The 15,604-nt window shown below is 35.7% G+C and overlaps 1 protein-coding gene across 1 annotated transcript; it reads left to right on the forward strand.

Moving 5' to 3' along the window:
• Positions 1-12,674: 12,674 nt before the first annotated feature.
• Positions 12,675-14,068, forward strand: LOC137739036 (uncharacterized). The gene is made up of 2 exons (XM_068478509.2): positions 12,675-12,911; positions 13,197-14,068. Exons 1-2 carry the CDS (start codon positions 12,897-12,899, stop codon positions 13,785-13,787), a joined length of 606 nt encoding a protein of 201 aa, XP_068334610.2. The 5' UTR covers positions 12,675-12,896; the 3' UTR covers positions 13,788-14,068.
• The last annotated feature ends 1,536 nt before the right edge of the window (positions 14,069-15,604 follow it).

A 15,604-nucleotide genomic window follows, 5' to 3' on the forward strand; every position in this document is an offset into this window, starting at 1 on the left:
ATTTTTTTATTAACAATTAAATTATTAAACCTATTTGTAATTTTTTTTTAAAATTTAATTAGGCTTGTGTGATCCATTTATGTATCACATCAACACATAATAGAATTTTTGACAAAATCATGATGGAAGGACTACATTGATTTGGGACACTTATTTGCGGGACTACATTGATTGATTTTCAATTTCAGATACCACTTTGATGTCACGGGTCAATTTCAAGAACTATTTGTGAGAAAATAGGACTTATGGGACCCATTTATGTGCCACATCAGCACTTAGCAGAATTATGACAGAATTGCCAAATTGATTTGCGACACCTATTTTTAGGGACTATATTGATTGATTTTCAATTTCAGGGACCATCTTGATGGTGAGGGTCGATTTCAGGGACCATTTGTGATAAAAACCCTTAAGATTTTGTCAAAAACTGATTTGATGTGTTATACCAAACAACTTGATGTAGTAAAAGTTTTAGCTAGAAGCCCAAATATGCCCCAAAAGCTTTACTAAACGCAACCTTAGTTGTTTTGCACTTGAAAATAAATAAGGGTGGCTTCAATACCATGTAGAATTATGTAAACTATATATTGTATTGATATCACAAGATACATATGTAGATGATGCTTTACTGTAGTAGCAGAAAGAAATTGCATTTTGGTGCGGGTTTGATCCCCTTCGATCACCCTCCCCCAAGTTATACGCTTGTGTGTGTGTGTGTGTGTGTGTACAAGTGTATAACTTAGGCATCAAGAAATACTAAGCCCACAAAAATTAAAAAACCTAACCCAAGTAGAATCCTAACCGAATTCACTACAAGAATTTTGGCTAGAGAACACCATTTTCTTTGGTGTCTATTATAAAGAGTGGGCACTGACATTGGTGGCAAACCTCAATTGCCACCTTGCAGCCACCAAATTAAAGTACGTGTCCTATGTAGAAGTCTCTATTGTAACAATAGCTGCCCTTAATACATTGGTGCAATCTGAAAACAATGCCACCAATATAATTGGTGCCATCTGAAAACAGTGCCACCATAAATCATTGGGGTCAAACTTGCAAATTGTGTTTTTAAAAAAAGGATGCCACATATGGTACGGGCACCCAAATTAGAATTTCATGTTTCTTTTTCTTTTCCTTTTTTTTTTTTTTTTTTTGTGAGAAAACAAATTGTAATATCATTGATATGTGAATACAACTACGAATTTGCATAACTGATCTCTTACACAATTTTGCACAAATGTTGGTAACGATGACCGTTAACAAATAGACTGAAAATTTAGAATCAATGAAGGGCTAAATAACAAAAGCTTCCCTTACTAAAATCACAATTATATTACAAGATTAAGCTACTTTAGACTTACATTTGCTCCTTACACAAAGATAATAGCTTCCTAAATGCATTACATTCTCCTTACACAAAGATAATAGCTTCCTATATGCATAACACCATTTTAACTGATACAAAGTGCTCGTTTTGTGAATCCTTGTAGCATCTTTGCTCCAAGCTATTAGTGATTTGTGGGGGAGAAAATGGAAACACATAAGATGGAATATAGAAATAACTAGCAAGGGAGCCCGCGCGATGTTGCGGGTTTTAAAACCGTATAAAACATGTGAAACTCTATTTATATAATGTAGAAATATCAAATCTATTCGTACTCATCACCTAAGATTAAGAAAGTTTTACAAAGTTTGATATTAAGGAGGAAAATGAGGAGTAAATAAACTCTTTAATCTCAACAACTACAGTTTGATAATTAAAAGTTTTAGCAATAGAGTATGCATGCTTGACCCAACATTTCACCATCTAAACAATAAAAGGTATAAAAATATTAGTCAATTATATACATGGGTTTTTTATTCTATTTATGAAATAGATGATACAAATATCCACTTTGGTTGGATCAATGATTCGAACATACATTAAATCTTCATAGTTTCCACTGTCAACCAAATTTGCAATCACTTAAAAGTTTTAAATTCTTTATAAAGTATGATGGCTTACCGTAACTTCAGTGTCTTGAAAACTTTATTTAGTGTGCAGACTTGCATGACTAATAACTTGAAAAAAAAACATTTGATTATCAGTAATAGTGACAGATATAAGGAAGGGAAAAAACAAACGATGGAAGATAGAATTTTGGATAGCAGAAGATTAGCAAATGTGATTAACATGTGAAAAAAAATATTTAAAATCAATTGAGAGCGAGATTGAGATATAAAGACACAGATGTTACACTTTTATCGTATGAAATACATCTTCATATGTATACTCTTAACTGGAAGATTGAAAACCATGCTATAACCAAAACTAAAGAGAACAATAATGTCACAGCATGGGGAGAAAAAGAAGGAAAAAAAACATACTTTCCAGCTTCACCAAGTATACTCTTAAGGTTCTCCACTAAATGATCCTTAGGTAGGCTCCCTACCAAAACAGTGCACTATAATGCACAAACTAGATGCTTGAAGTGTGACAACCTGTCCCGAAATATAATATATTTTATCCTCGATAACGTGGAATGACTATTTTACCCTTGAGCGTTGGGTTGTGAATGTATTATTGGGCTAAGAAAATGGACTAATTATTTTCTTTTCCTACTTCTTTGGACCCAATTGAAACTTGGGATTGTTTTGGATGAATCTTAGCCTACAATTGGTAGCCCAATTAGGGCTTAAAGATTTTATATGGACACCCAATCCGGACACACTCGTATAAACTTCTCTCTCTCCCTCTCTCGAGTCTTCCTCGTTTGTACAATCCATATGTACAATCTCTCTACCAGCTTCATCTCACATAGATCGAGCTAGTAGAGGTTGTTTTTGAACTCTTTGCAAGCCTTGGAGTCGAGCCATGCTCTTGGTTTGAGGAAAAGACTAGTAAAACTTAAGATGCCCGAGCTCCGGCAAGGAGTGGAATTTTCTTCTGTGTGATTGAGAAGATATTAGTTGGATTTAAGACTTAAGAAGGTAGAAATTCATCTCCTCTAGCATGTTAGGCTAGTTTTGGTTTAGTTTGGACGTAGAAATGAGCTTGGTTGTGGGATTGCAGGAATAGCCGGTTGTTCAAGGATTTTTCCGGCCATTTTCCATTGGGTTTAGGACTTAAAAGTGGTAAGAACTAGTTCTCCTCATTTAGAGCTTCATTTTGGTACAAATTTCATGAAATTTGGTTGAGAAATGGCGAAGATATTCAAGTTTTAAGTTTTTCCAGAAAGCGGCGAGTGTAGCGGTGGCCGGTGCCGGAATTTGGTGAATCATCGTAGAAGAAGGAGAATATTCTGTCAATTTTGACGGAATATGCTAACGGCGTCAGGTAAAATTAACGGTATATGTTGTTATTTAACGGAATATTCCTTAACACTATTAGGGAATATGTCAGTGTGCCAAGCATGTGCATGCACGTGGGCGGCGCGTGAAGGCGCGTGGGAACTTAGAAAATTATTCTAAAAATATGGGGATGTTCATGGGGTTGAGTAGGTCACGATGGTATATTCAAATACCCCAAATGAGCAACGTATGAGAAGTTATTACCTAGTTTTGGTTATGTGCTTAAAATAACGTGAAAATAGTTGTTTCACATATAAGTGAGAGGTTTCTAGAGGACGAGCACAGTCAGGCAAGGCTTGGGGGTTACGACCCTGCCACATATTAGTGAGTGAGCTTTTGGTTTTCAGTATATATATGCCTGGTATTTTTCCCAGAAACTCATTTAAATGGACTTATGTTTTGAAATGCCATGCCAAATATTTTATACTTAGAATATGCATTTAGTAGTTGCACATATTTATATTTGACGCTGCAGAAGCTTAGGTAAGTGCCAGGTGAGTTTCTAGATTGTGGATGTGAGTTGCATGATTATGTTGAGATGTATTATAGCTCATAAACCTGCACCCCAGTGTTAGTGCTCCCGCCCATGGTCAGGACACAATCCTTCACGTGATGTTCACCTCCCGCACCATACGCTCACCTTGGATCCAAGTTAGGTGCACAATCATGTCATATAGACCACTATAGGTGGTTCCGACTCGTAGGTGACCCGCGATAATTCGCACAGTCTTCACGTGATCGTAGCACTTGAGCGTATTTATTTACACCCAGTCCTGTCGTACATACCACTTTAGATGGTTCCGATTCGTGTGCAGGCATACTTGTTGAGCTATTGGTTGAGCCGTACAAGTCATATTAGGTGACTCCGACTACATGGATGAGATATAGATTCAGCCGTACAGGTCATATTAAGTGTAAATTAGTTAGCTTGGTTCTTAGTTATTCACATTTCTTTATATCATTATCATTTCCACACTGTGCACATGGTTACGTCACCCTCACGTCGGCAGGCACGCCTTGATTTTGGTCGGGATGTGTCATGAAGTTTCCGAAAAATAATACATAAAAAAATTAAGAACAAAAACTCAAAAAATTAAAATCAAGTTCGAAAGGATACCTTTGGGTCCCTGTTTTCAGTTAATGAAAGGGGATGAAATCGTTACACTTTCCCATTCGATCTCACAACCTACAAGAAAGAGATTTATGCTTATCTTTAGCATATTCGCCCTTCTACTTGCACTTAGTTCTATAAAAGAGAACAAAATTAGAACATTACAAGGAGGGAAGACTCCCTCAATGCAGTCGCTATTGACAAATTGTTTCGTACGAGCTTTCTCATTTTTCTAAAAGAAGCAACAACTGAAATTGGAACTGCAAAAAGAAATGTCAATAGTGAAAACTGTTAATTAATATGACTGTGTGAAGAAAAGGAGATTTCTAAGAGCTCCACAAGAAGCAATATTGTTATAGATAAAAAAAAAAAAAAAAAAAAAAAAAAAAAAAAAAAAAAAAAAAAAAAAAGAATAACTAGAACTTATTGATCTAAAAGATTCAAGATTGGGAGCTTCAACTTTAATTGTAATATCAGTTACCTTGTTCGCCCTATTTTGAAGCAAATATTCTAATTTATATAAAAATGTGATAGTTGTGGTTAAGGAGAAAATCAACATGTTCACCTTAGTTTTTTTTCGAAGAACCATGTTCACCTTAGTTTCACCCACAACCTTCCAAGGCTTCCATTCTTCTCGGCCCAGGTTGGAAACAACCTTGGTTAACCTTCTTCGTCCCCAATCTTCGACATGCATACAGAAAATGGAATTAAAATTCAAAATCTAGAATCGAACTGAAAGTTTTTATTTTGAGAAATCACTTACTTTAGGGTACAGCCACGAGGAGAGAATCATTTTTACCTCTTGGGTTGAGGTCCAATAGCCCTGCAACAAACAAGCTTGATTAGTGCACTAGCTATCTCTAAGTCTCATGTGGCATAAGTAGAAAGTAGTTTGGCAAATCAAATATATAGTACAACTAATTAATTAGGGACAGCTCGATTGTTGCACCCATGAAGTTTATAGTGAACCACACAAATCTGGCACCATGTGTGATTATCCTAGCTTCATATTTCATTAATGATGAGTTAATGAACAAAATATATGCCTTTAGATTCAAATCAAGGAGATGAAAAAAGATAAAGGTTAATAAAGCACGAAAGCTTTTTCATTCCCCAACTTGCCACACTTCTATTATTCGTGATTTGTCACGTGGACCCACAAATTGAGCACCAAAACTATGACCATATCATGGAAAAGGATTATCTCCGGATCATTTCCACCAAGTTCACCAAGGCATACAATTTGTGCTATTGAAATTTGATCAAATGACTACAAATATGGGCCCATTTTAAAAATTATAATAACTTTAACCGTTTGATCAAATTTCAAATGTCCTAATTGTGTGCTTTGGCGGACTTGGTGGAAAAGATCCGGAGATGATCCTTTTTCCCATATCATTGTCCATTGCTGACAGGGAGCCACATACCACCAAGTGGTCAGTGATGTGTTTGCCATGTGTCACACATTCATTGGCACAAAAGTACAGCAAGGCACTGTGAATCTTGATAGTTATTGCCTAAACTGAATGAGGATCATAGGAATTCTCAAATCGTGTTTGTTTATCACATATCGTACGATCATAAATTATTTCAAATGTTTTTTTTTAAAAAAAAAAAAAATTAAACATGAAAAGTACTTGACGAAAATTGGTTGTCCGATGTACGATAAATAAACACAATTTAAGGATCCCAAGAGGATCCTCATTCGCCTACACCCTAAGGGTGCGTTTGTTGCATCAGACTGTCTTGGATTAGACTAGCTTCAGGGACTAAACTGGACTAGCTTAGACTAGACTAAGCTGAATTAGCTTAGTAAAGCGTTTGGTGCAATATCAAACTGAGAAGCAGGATAATGAAAATAGTACTATCACTAGTTTGGTGTTTGCTCAGACTAGGACTACATTATTGTTCTATTTTAGTTGCTTTTTTATTAAAGATATTATTAAAATTAATACTATTGGATGAGAGTGAGACTTAATAAAAATACGAAAACCAAATTACTCACTATGTCCCCAATTGTTACTCTTTATTGAAGTCAACTTTGTAAATTGTAATGGTGATGTATTTAGGATGACACTAAGCCATCTAAGGTAAAATGGGTGAGATTGTAGTCACTAGTCAGCCACAGCCTTCGGTTTGGTTGTCAGTACTTAGGAGCATCTCTGAAATTGTTCTATAACACTACCCCGAAATTGCAGTCTTCAATCCCTGCTTGCAAATGCAAAAGAGGTTATCAGTATCTCCCTACTACTGTCAAAAGGAGATAGCACAATTAAGATGATAAAACTGATCCAAAGTGATAAACTATAAGCTTCAATTAAATCAAATGGCAACTGAAGAGAAAGAAATAAACAAGAATAAAAATAATCAGCATCCTCATCTCATGAATATCAATGCACAAAGAAAAAAAAAATACAAATCATTCAAAAATAAAAATAAACCTCAGGTTTATAGGTTTACATAAATGCAAGATGACATTTATGTAAACCTGTGTGGATGACGGAGAACATTAGTTGTTATTATATTGTAGTTGAGAAAAGCTATCTTCCTTCTTGTAATTTATTTGTAAATTTATACGAATACCTCAAATTTATGTATTACCATCACCCAGCTTTAAACCATATAAACCTGTGTAGTTGACTGATTTTGTAATGTAAAAGATAGAAAATCAAGATGACATTAAGAAGTCAAGATAAGTGGGAAGGGGATGCAAGATGAGTGGAAATCACAAAGCAAATAGCTTTTCATATGACCTCAAGGTTGATAAAGGTTAAGGATGCAATCCAATATCACCATAAGTTTGAGTTTACAACTAGAACAGTAGAGGCACTTGAAAATAGGATGATAAGATGGTAACTTCATTCTGGTTAATCAAATATTTTAGCTAGCAGCAAGTGGGTCAAGGCTCGATACCAAAGTCATAAACTATGATTTTAAAGCACATTTCAGCCAACAAAACCCAGAGTACTCATGTCAAATATTAACAGCCAAAACCCAGAGTACACATGATAAACTATAATTCATTGATGGGAATGAAACATCTGAGAAAATATGAACTCAACAACCAAATCCAGTGTGCTCATGTCAAATATTAACAACAAAGGAATTTGTGTATGTATGTCAAGACTCAAGAATCAAATAAAAATATCACCCAAGATAAAAATCAATCAGGGGTGCTTTCTGTATTAGGAAGCCCAGAACAACATAAAAAAAAAAGAGGCTATATGGGTTATAGATCAGAAAGGGGTGCTTTTGCATGCTCAAAAGATTGTTAAAAGGCCATAAAAAGGTGATTTTTATGTAACCAAATCGGACAATTTTGGATAAGATTAAACCACAATAACAACAATAAGTAGGGAACGAAGAAAAAATTGCAATCAATTTACAAAAACTTAGCGATTAGTTCATAGAAGGTAAAATAGCAGATAAATTGGGTAGCAATCAATTCAAAAGCTCACTCAATCACAGAACATAGACGCACCCAATCATAGAACACAAACCCACAAAAATGCACTCAATTTTTGTGCTAGAAGTTCAAAATTTCCAGAGATTTCAAGCACAAAACAACGACATCAATCAAAACCCAATAACAATTACGATCACCAAAACAAAATTGAAGAAATTGATCGTCAGATTTAGAATTTACCAGACGAGAACAAGGATGAGGGGGCAGGAGGAAGGAGCAGGACGTGGATGAGGGAGTAGAACGAGCACGAACAGGATGAGTCAGCAACTGTCTTGTAGATCGTCTTAGCAATCCGGTGATATTAGAGGGTTCTTGCAAGGGCCCTACCGTAACTCACTATTGAATCCTCTGACCAACAATTGTCTTTAATGAACAGTAACTGCCTTTAATGAACAGTAATATGCACCTCTAAACTTAGTAGGTAATAAAATATTAGTATTTTTTATTTAAAAAATAATTTTATTTCAAATTTCGGATATGATTTTTAATCGGTCTCACTATTGAATCGTCCCGGTGAATAACAACTGCCTTTAATGAACAGTAACTGCTTTTTGCATCTCCACCTCTAAATTAAATAGTTATGGCAATAGGCAATAAAATATTAGTATTTTTTATTTTATAAAATAATAAAAAATAATTTTATTTCAAAATTCGGATATGATTTTTAATCGGTCTCGTTATACCACGTTTCATTAAATAAGAAATTACAACCCAAAGTATTTGAGAAAATATAAAATTGTGGTGTAAGGTGAAGATAATGATAAGATATTTATAGAAATTTTTTTAATTTTTTTGGATTTTTTTTATTAATTGTTTACATTTTTTTAAATTTTTACTTTTTATTTATTTTTTACATTTTTATTGCTTTTTTACATTTTTTTTTATTAATTTTATAATATGACAGACATCAGTTTTGCATCATGTGGCCTCAGGCTTTCGGGCCACCAATTCGAGCCAAACATCTCACTCGGGCCTCCCCCGAGCCCCATTGCCCACATGGGCTGGAGTAGATTGCTAGGACTATTGGGTCATTTCTATCGCCGATCCATCGTGCTCCAGCTCCTACTGGAGTTGCTCTAAGAACTTCTAAGGAAGGGGTTAGTCGGAGCGAGTCTGACTTAATCCCATTAAACATAATCATTTTGTCAAACAAACACAAGATTACACTAATAATTAGTCCTATCCAGTCCAATGAGATCCTAAATGAAACGGCAAGTAGGACTTGAATCATGGTTGCAATGTATATACAACAGCCATCCCAAAGCCATCATCGCCAGCTGCTAGTAGTGTACGAAGTTATCAATTGCAAATTGAACATGCATGCATGGGGTAGATAATTTGTTCTTGGAATATTGTTTGTGCAACTTGGTTTTGGATCCAAATCGCACAAAGAATGTCGTACGTATCAGTGAAACTTTAGTATAGGAGCATTGGAGATAACATTTCTAACTAATAGAAACTCGATTCAATTATGCATGAGGGTTCGAGTTTTCACACTTGCGTTAGAGATGTGATCTACAGTGCAGTTACATGCGGTTTGCTTTTCTTTATCTAATTTCAACTTTCTTAGTTAGAGAAATGTTAAGAAGATTCTTAAAAGTGAAACTTTTATGGACTATCTGACACCTCATGTTTCTTACACAATATTTTATAATAATAGCACATAAATAGACGTTAAACTGTGATATGACATAAAGTCTATTGAGAATCTCACTTTAAAAGAGTTTTCCTATAATTTCTCTTCAAGTTAAAGTGATTAGTGAGAGTTTGATTACTTATGAATTCTAAGAAAATGCTGATGTATACACATCATCGCATGTGTGACTGTCTTCCAATTCAGCCAAGGAAACTAGGGAGAGTGGGATCAGAAAACTATTAGTATTGATAGTGCAAATTTTGTCGCCTAATATTAGGGCTCCAGGACAAATAGAGGAGGCAATAGGTGATTGAACATATTGTCTATGATGATCCACGTCAGAGTGTTATTCATTTCTGATAAGCAAATTGTGCCCATTGGTTGTTATGGTCGCATAATCTAAGGTCGGCCTAACCTTTTATACCTTTAGTGACTTTGTTGATGCTAAAGCAATAAGCATCATGTTTCACACTTTGTCTACTTGTTAAATGTTAGGTTATATCAAACATTTTAAAATTTTGGAGGAGACTTAGGAAGAAGATCATGAAGAAAATATATAATTGCCCAATATAAAACGTGACATAGTAAAAGTTTGAGTGTGATCGTAACACTGTTATATAATATATATTATAATTTATTTTATATAAAAATACATATGAATTACTAATAGCACGTGACGATGATCGTGTGGTATCAAAAATAAGTTTTCCATTACCTGATGAAATAGTGACATGCATGGTAGCTTAATTAATTTGGTAAATAGGCCAAACAAATGGTAGTTAAATAATAAAGATTTGAAAGATGCATATAAGTGGATATGATGATGGTAATGTAACCCCGCAAGCCCGACTGCACAAAGCACATGAGCACACTGCACACGCAACCGAAAGAAGAATGATGGCTTGGATTTAAAAAGCGAAGGACGTCCATTATTGGCATTTCCTACCCTTCTAAATATGCTAATGAGACTTCTTCAAAAGTAGAAATCTTTATAGATTTTTTGTCATCATATATAATTGAATGTTAATTTATGTGCCAACTTATAAAATATTGTGTCAAAATTAAAAAATAAAAGATGACAAAAAGTCTATAAAAAATTTCACTTTTAAGAGAATTTATTTAGCATTTCTCTAACTACTTTAACAGCGATTATTTAACCCAAATTGGATCCAACAACTTTTGTGTGACATTATTACCAAACATGCCAATCTCTTGAATTTTGAGAGATTTGAGGTGTCAAATCCCAAGATTCCTCAAGTACCATCCCCCTCGCCACCCCACCATGATAAAAAAAATTTCTGAATCCAAAAAGAGTGCAGTCTCCATGTGATCTTAATCATTGACTGATATATATATATATTAAATTTCTAATAATAAAGTTAAAAAAAACTAAATTTATAAACATGTATCAGTTAATGATTGAGGTTACAGAGAGGCCACACTCATTTTAGATGCAGAGGATTTAATCTCCCCTATTAGGGTGTGTATTTTTGCTCACCACTCTCAAGCAGTGACAATTCTTTACCACCCTATTTAATTATTGTTATTATTATTATTAAATGAATTTAAATTTTGAGATTTGTGTCTTATAAGGATTTTACCACCTGCAAATTTAGAGATAAAAAAGCTTAAAAATACTTGCAAGAGTACAATGTTGTTGTAGTATAGCAGCTCAAGCAAGGTCGTTTTCTATAAGCATTGAATGAATAATTTATGTTAAAATCAAATCTTAATTAATTATTTAAAGCAAAGTTTAGAAAAAGGTGATTTAATGACCTAATATATTAAAAACAAATTTAATTAAAAAAAATTAAATAAATTGAGAAAGTAAAGAAAACCAAAAGAAAATAGTTTTGAAAATAAATTTGAGTACTACGGTTCCGCCGTCACCTTAACAATCCTATGTAGTTCTTCCAATTATTTATGAATTACCCATGCATACTTGAAGGTTAGGTTTTCCTAAAGTATGTCCTACTTGGAACCTCCAACATAGAACGTATATCTAATATGCAACCCGTCCGTAGCGTTCAAATCGAATGTGAACGTGCAAGACTCAATAAATTTTGTGAAAACCTTCTGAAAAACCATATAACCCTTAAGACATGTCGTTCATCCTAAGAAGTTACACATATTAAGCACAAGAAGCCTTAGTCAATTTCAGGAATTTCAGGGACAACCCTCGGCCAAAATTGCATCAAATTACTTTTCTAAATATCTTAATGGTGACCAATCATCAAAACAAGTAGATAGTTTTAAACATAGTGATTAATAATTCAAAACTTGCATGCATAATATCATAAGCAAATTGAAAAGAAGCTACATATACTTGCTAAGGCTCATGGCCTCGCCCTAACAAACAAAACTAGCTACGAACAATCATAAAATAAAATATTATTAAAAACATGGATAGAAAACACCTTGATAATAAACTTGAATCCTCCAAAGTAGTGTGTGCGTTCACCTCCTTTTCTCCTTCTTAAACCCTAATGGCTAAAAAGCCTTATTTATACTACTACAAAATAAAACCCTACCTAGAAAAGGTCTTAGAATAAGATTAAGAAACCAAATAAATTGAAATAAATTAGGAAACATAATCCTAAATTAACTTGGAAATTCGCCCAAAATCATTCACAGCCACGTTTTGGACCTATATCAGCTCCAAAACCGGCCCAAAATAGCTGGATTTAAAGCTTGGACTATTTTGAACACTTCTTGAGAAGGCCACAAACCCATCTGAAACCATCTTGGGCTCCAAAAACTGCACTAAAGCCCAAAAACGTCACTTTCTAGCAATGCATACTATTCCTTTATTTCATCGCTATAAATAAACCGCTTGGTAGAAATTGCTGAAATTTTGAAATGAACAAGTTGAGAGACAAATGAACGTTCTCCAATTTGAATCACTCCAAAATTCGTCCGTTTTATCATGTTTTACTCCAGAGGAAGTTGAATGTCCTACATTAAAAATTCATATCAAAGTATCAAAATTCTACCAAAATAACCAATAAATTAATACTAAGATTAGGGTAAAATATGTGGTATAATATCGACTCATCAGTGTCTATCCATTATACAGATCTCGAGATTTAAACTAATCCAACAATAATAGATGATAAGCACCACCATCATTTGAGGGCGGTGAGAAATTTTTTTTTCTTCCCACCATTGGAGTCCTCTCGTGCATCAACCACGAGGCAGTGAGGTCTATGGACTCCTCTATATAAACCATCCCATTGATCATTTTTATTCATGCAACCATTAGTTTTAATTTGTTCTTAGCGCTCTCCTCTTCTAAGTTCGCCTTTCTCTCGATCTTCTTATTTGTTCAATTTGATCACTTTTCGATTCTCATTATGGCCACTGCTCAGGTGTTCACTCAACTTCGGTTCTAGACTGGTTCATTTTACATTGATTTGTGTGAAGTGATTTCCGAACATTTATTTTGTCTTTCAATATATCTTTATTTACTTGTATTATTTTGATCAAAGAGGATTAGGGACAAAAATAAAGACTTCTGCAAAAATCATTCCCTTAATTTGTTCAATATGTAAAACACATTTGTGTTTGTGACGATCAGTTCAAGCTCTCTTACAATTTTAACTATTACAAAATATTAATCAAAGAGTTGTATCTGTATGTATATGATCATGCAGGTTGTATCAGCAAAGACAGCTCTTCCTGTAGAGGATACAACTCATCACGAGGAATCAGTTAAGGCTCAAGAGGCTATTATCACTGCTACTACAGAAGAAGTAGCACCAACTGAAGTTGCGGAGGAGCCAAAGGAAGTTGCAGAGACTGTTGTGGCTTCTGGGGAAGAAGTACCTAAGGCTGAGGCGGAGGCTTCAAAAGACGAGGAAAACCTAGTTGCAAAAGATGAGGAAGCCCAAGTCGAAGCTGAGACAAGGGAAGTGAAGGTAGAGGAGCCCAAGGAAGTTGTAGGAGTCGAAAAAGAAGAAGAACCAACTCTGGAGAAGAGTACTACAACTGAAGAGGAAACTACTACGCCTAATTATAAGGTAGCCCCTGAGCCAGAACCAGAACCAGTGCTTGTGTCGGAGGCCAAGGACAAGGAGAATACTGCTGAAATTCCTCCGGTGGCACCAGTTACACCGGAGGCACCGGTGGAAGAATCAGCAGTTGAAGCCCCTAAAGACGAGGTAGTAGTTAAGGAAGAAGAGAAGGCAGCTGATGATGCTGAGGAGAAAGCTGGTACTGAAGCCCCGGTGGAGAAGGCTGAGTGAAATTTTAAGTTGTATTATTAGTAGGTATATTGGGGTTTGCATACATGTGAAGAGATCAATTAAATGTCTTTCATTTAGTGTGGTTTAAGAAATTAAATAAGGAGTAACGTACAAAGAAGGTGAGGTGAGTGTGGATCATAGATAATGCTAGCTCTCCATATACATATGGTAGACATGATGATTTGTATCGTGGTGCATGTACGTACGGATGTTTGAATATTTGAGTAATAAGATCGACCATTGTAGTACTATATACATAGCTACTACTTGTTTCATGACAACTTGAGTTACGTGCATTTTCTACTTGATCAAGTTTTTCTTTCTGATTTTAAGTTTTCTTTTCCTTGATGACAAAGGTTCATCATGTGGTTGTTAGGAGTTTGAGGTATATTTGGATATAAGAATGGGTGTATATGTAATATCCCACATCGTTCATGGGAGTGGATCTTGTAAGCCCTATATGTTTATTCACATCTCTACCTAGCACGAGGCCTTTTGGGAGCTCACTTGCTTCGGAGTTCATCGGAACTCCGAAGGTAAGCGAGTTCATGTGAGAGTAATCCTAGGATGGATGATCCACTGGGAAGTTCTCGTGTGAGTTCCTAGAAACAAAATCGTGAGGGCGTGGTCGGGGCTTAAAGCGGACAATATCGTGCTATGGTGGAGTCGAGCTCAGGATGTGATGGGGGCCCGGGCCGGGATGTGACAAATTGGTATCAGAGCCAATCCCTGGTCAGAAGTGTGCCGACGAGGACGTCTGACCCCTAAGGGGGGTGGATTGTAACATCCTACATCGTCCAAGGGAGTGGATCATGTAAGCCTTATATGTATATTCCCATCTCTACCTAGCACGAAGCCTTTTGGGAGCTCACTGATTTCAGAATTCATCGAAACTTCGAAGTTAAGCAAGTTCATGCGAGAGCAATCTCAGGATGGATGACCCATTGGGAAGTTCTCGTGTGAGTTCCCAAAAACAAAACCGTGAGGGCATGGTCGGGGCCCAAAGCGAACAATATCGTGTTACGGTGGAGTCGAGCCCGGGATGTGGTGGGGGCCTGGGCCGGGATGTGACTTTGGATCCAAGTCTCTGAGATGTGACCTTGGATCCAAGTCTGGTGCCAACTTATCGTATAGACCACAATAGGTGGTTCCGACTCGTAGGTGACCCGCGAATCATCGCACAGCCTTCACGTGATGGTAGCACTTGAGCGTACTTATTTACACCCAGCCTGTTGTACAGACCACATTAGGTGGTTTTGACTCGTGTACAGGCATAGGTTGATGAGCTATAGGTTCAACCGTATAGGTTCAACCGTATAGGTTCAACCGTATAGGTTACATTAGATGACTCCGGCTGATATATTATTTTACCTTGATTTTCACACCTGGCTTACATTTTTCAATGTTGAAACGTTATGACATGGCATACTTGGGTTTTACTATCTTTGTGCATTGTTTTACATATATACGTAGTATTATTTTCTAGAAACTATACGGGTTTTACAACGATGGGTTACAACGTTTTCAAAAGGTTTTTATTAAAACTTTATTTTCAGGCCCACTCACCCTTATTTTTCGCCCATCCAGGTTTTAGCTGCTGAAAGTTCGTACCGATGAGGATTCTTGGCGAATCTTAGTATAGGTGGCTACCTCTGAGGGTATGATCCTTACCCAGACTACTGTACGTTACTTATGCTCAGACATTGTGTGTGAAATGGGTTCATTCCCGCTCATAGCACACTCTTGTCTTTAGACACTTTTAGGTTTAAATTTATTCACATTTTCGACATCATTATACTTTATGGCTTCATCACCTT

Source organism: Pyrus communis, chromosome 9 (genome assembly GCF_041283825.1).
Source record: "Pyrus communis isolate YQ-2024b chromosome 9, ASM4128382v1, whole genome shotgun sequence".
NCBI classification, from domain to species: Eukaryota; Viridiplantae; Streptophyta; class Magnoliopsida; order Rosales; family Rosaceae; genus Pyrus; species Pyrus communis.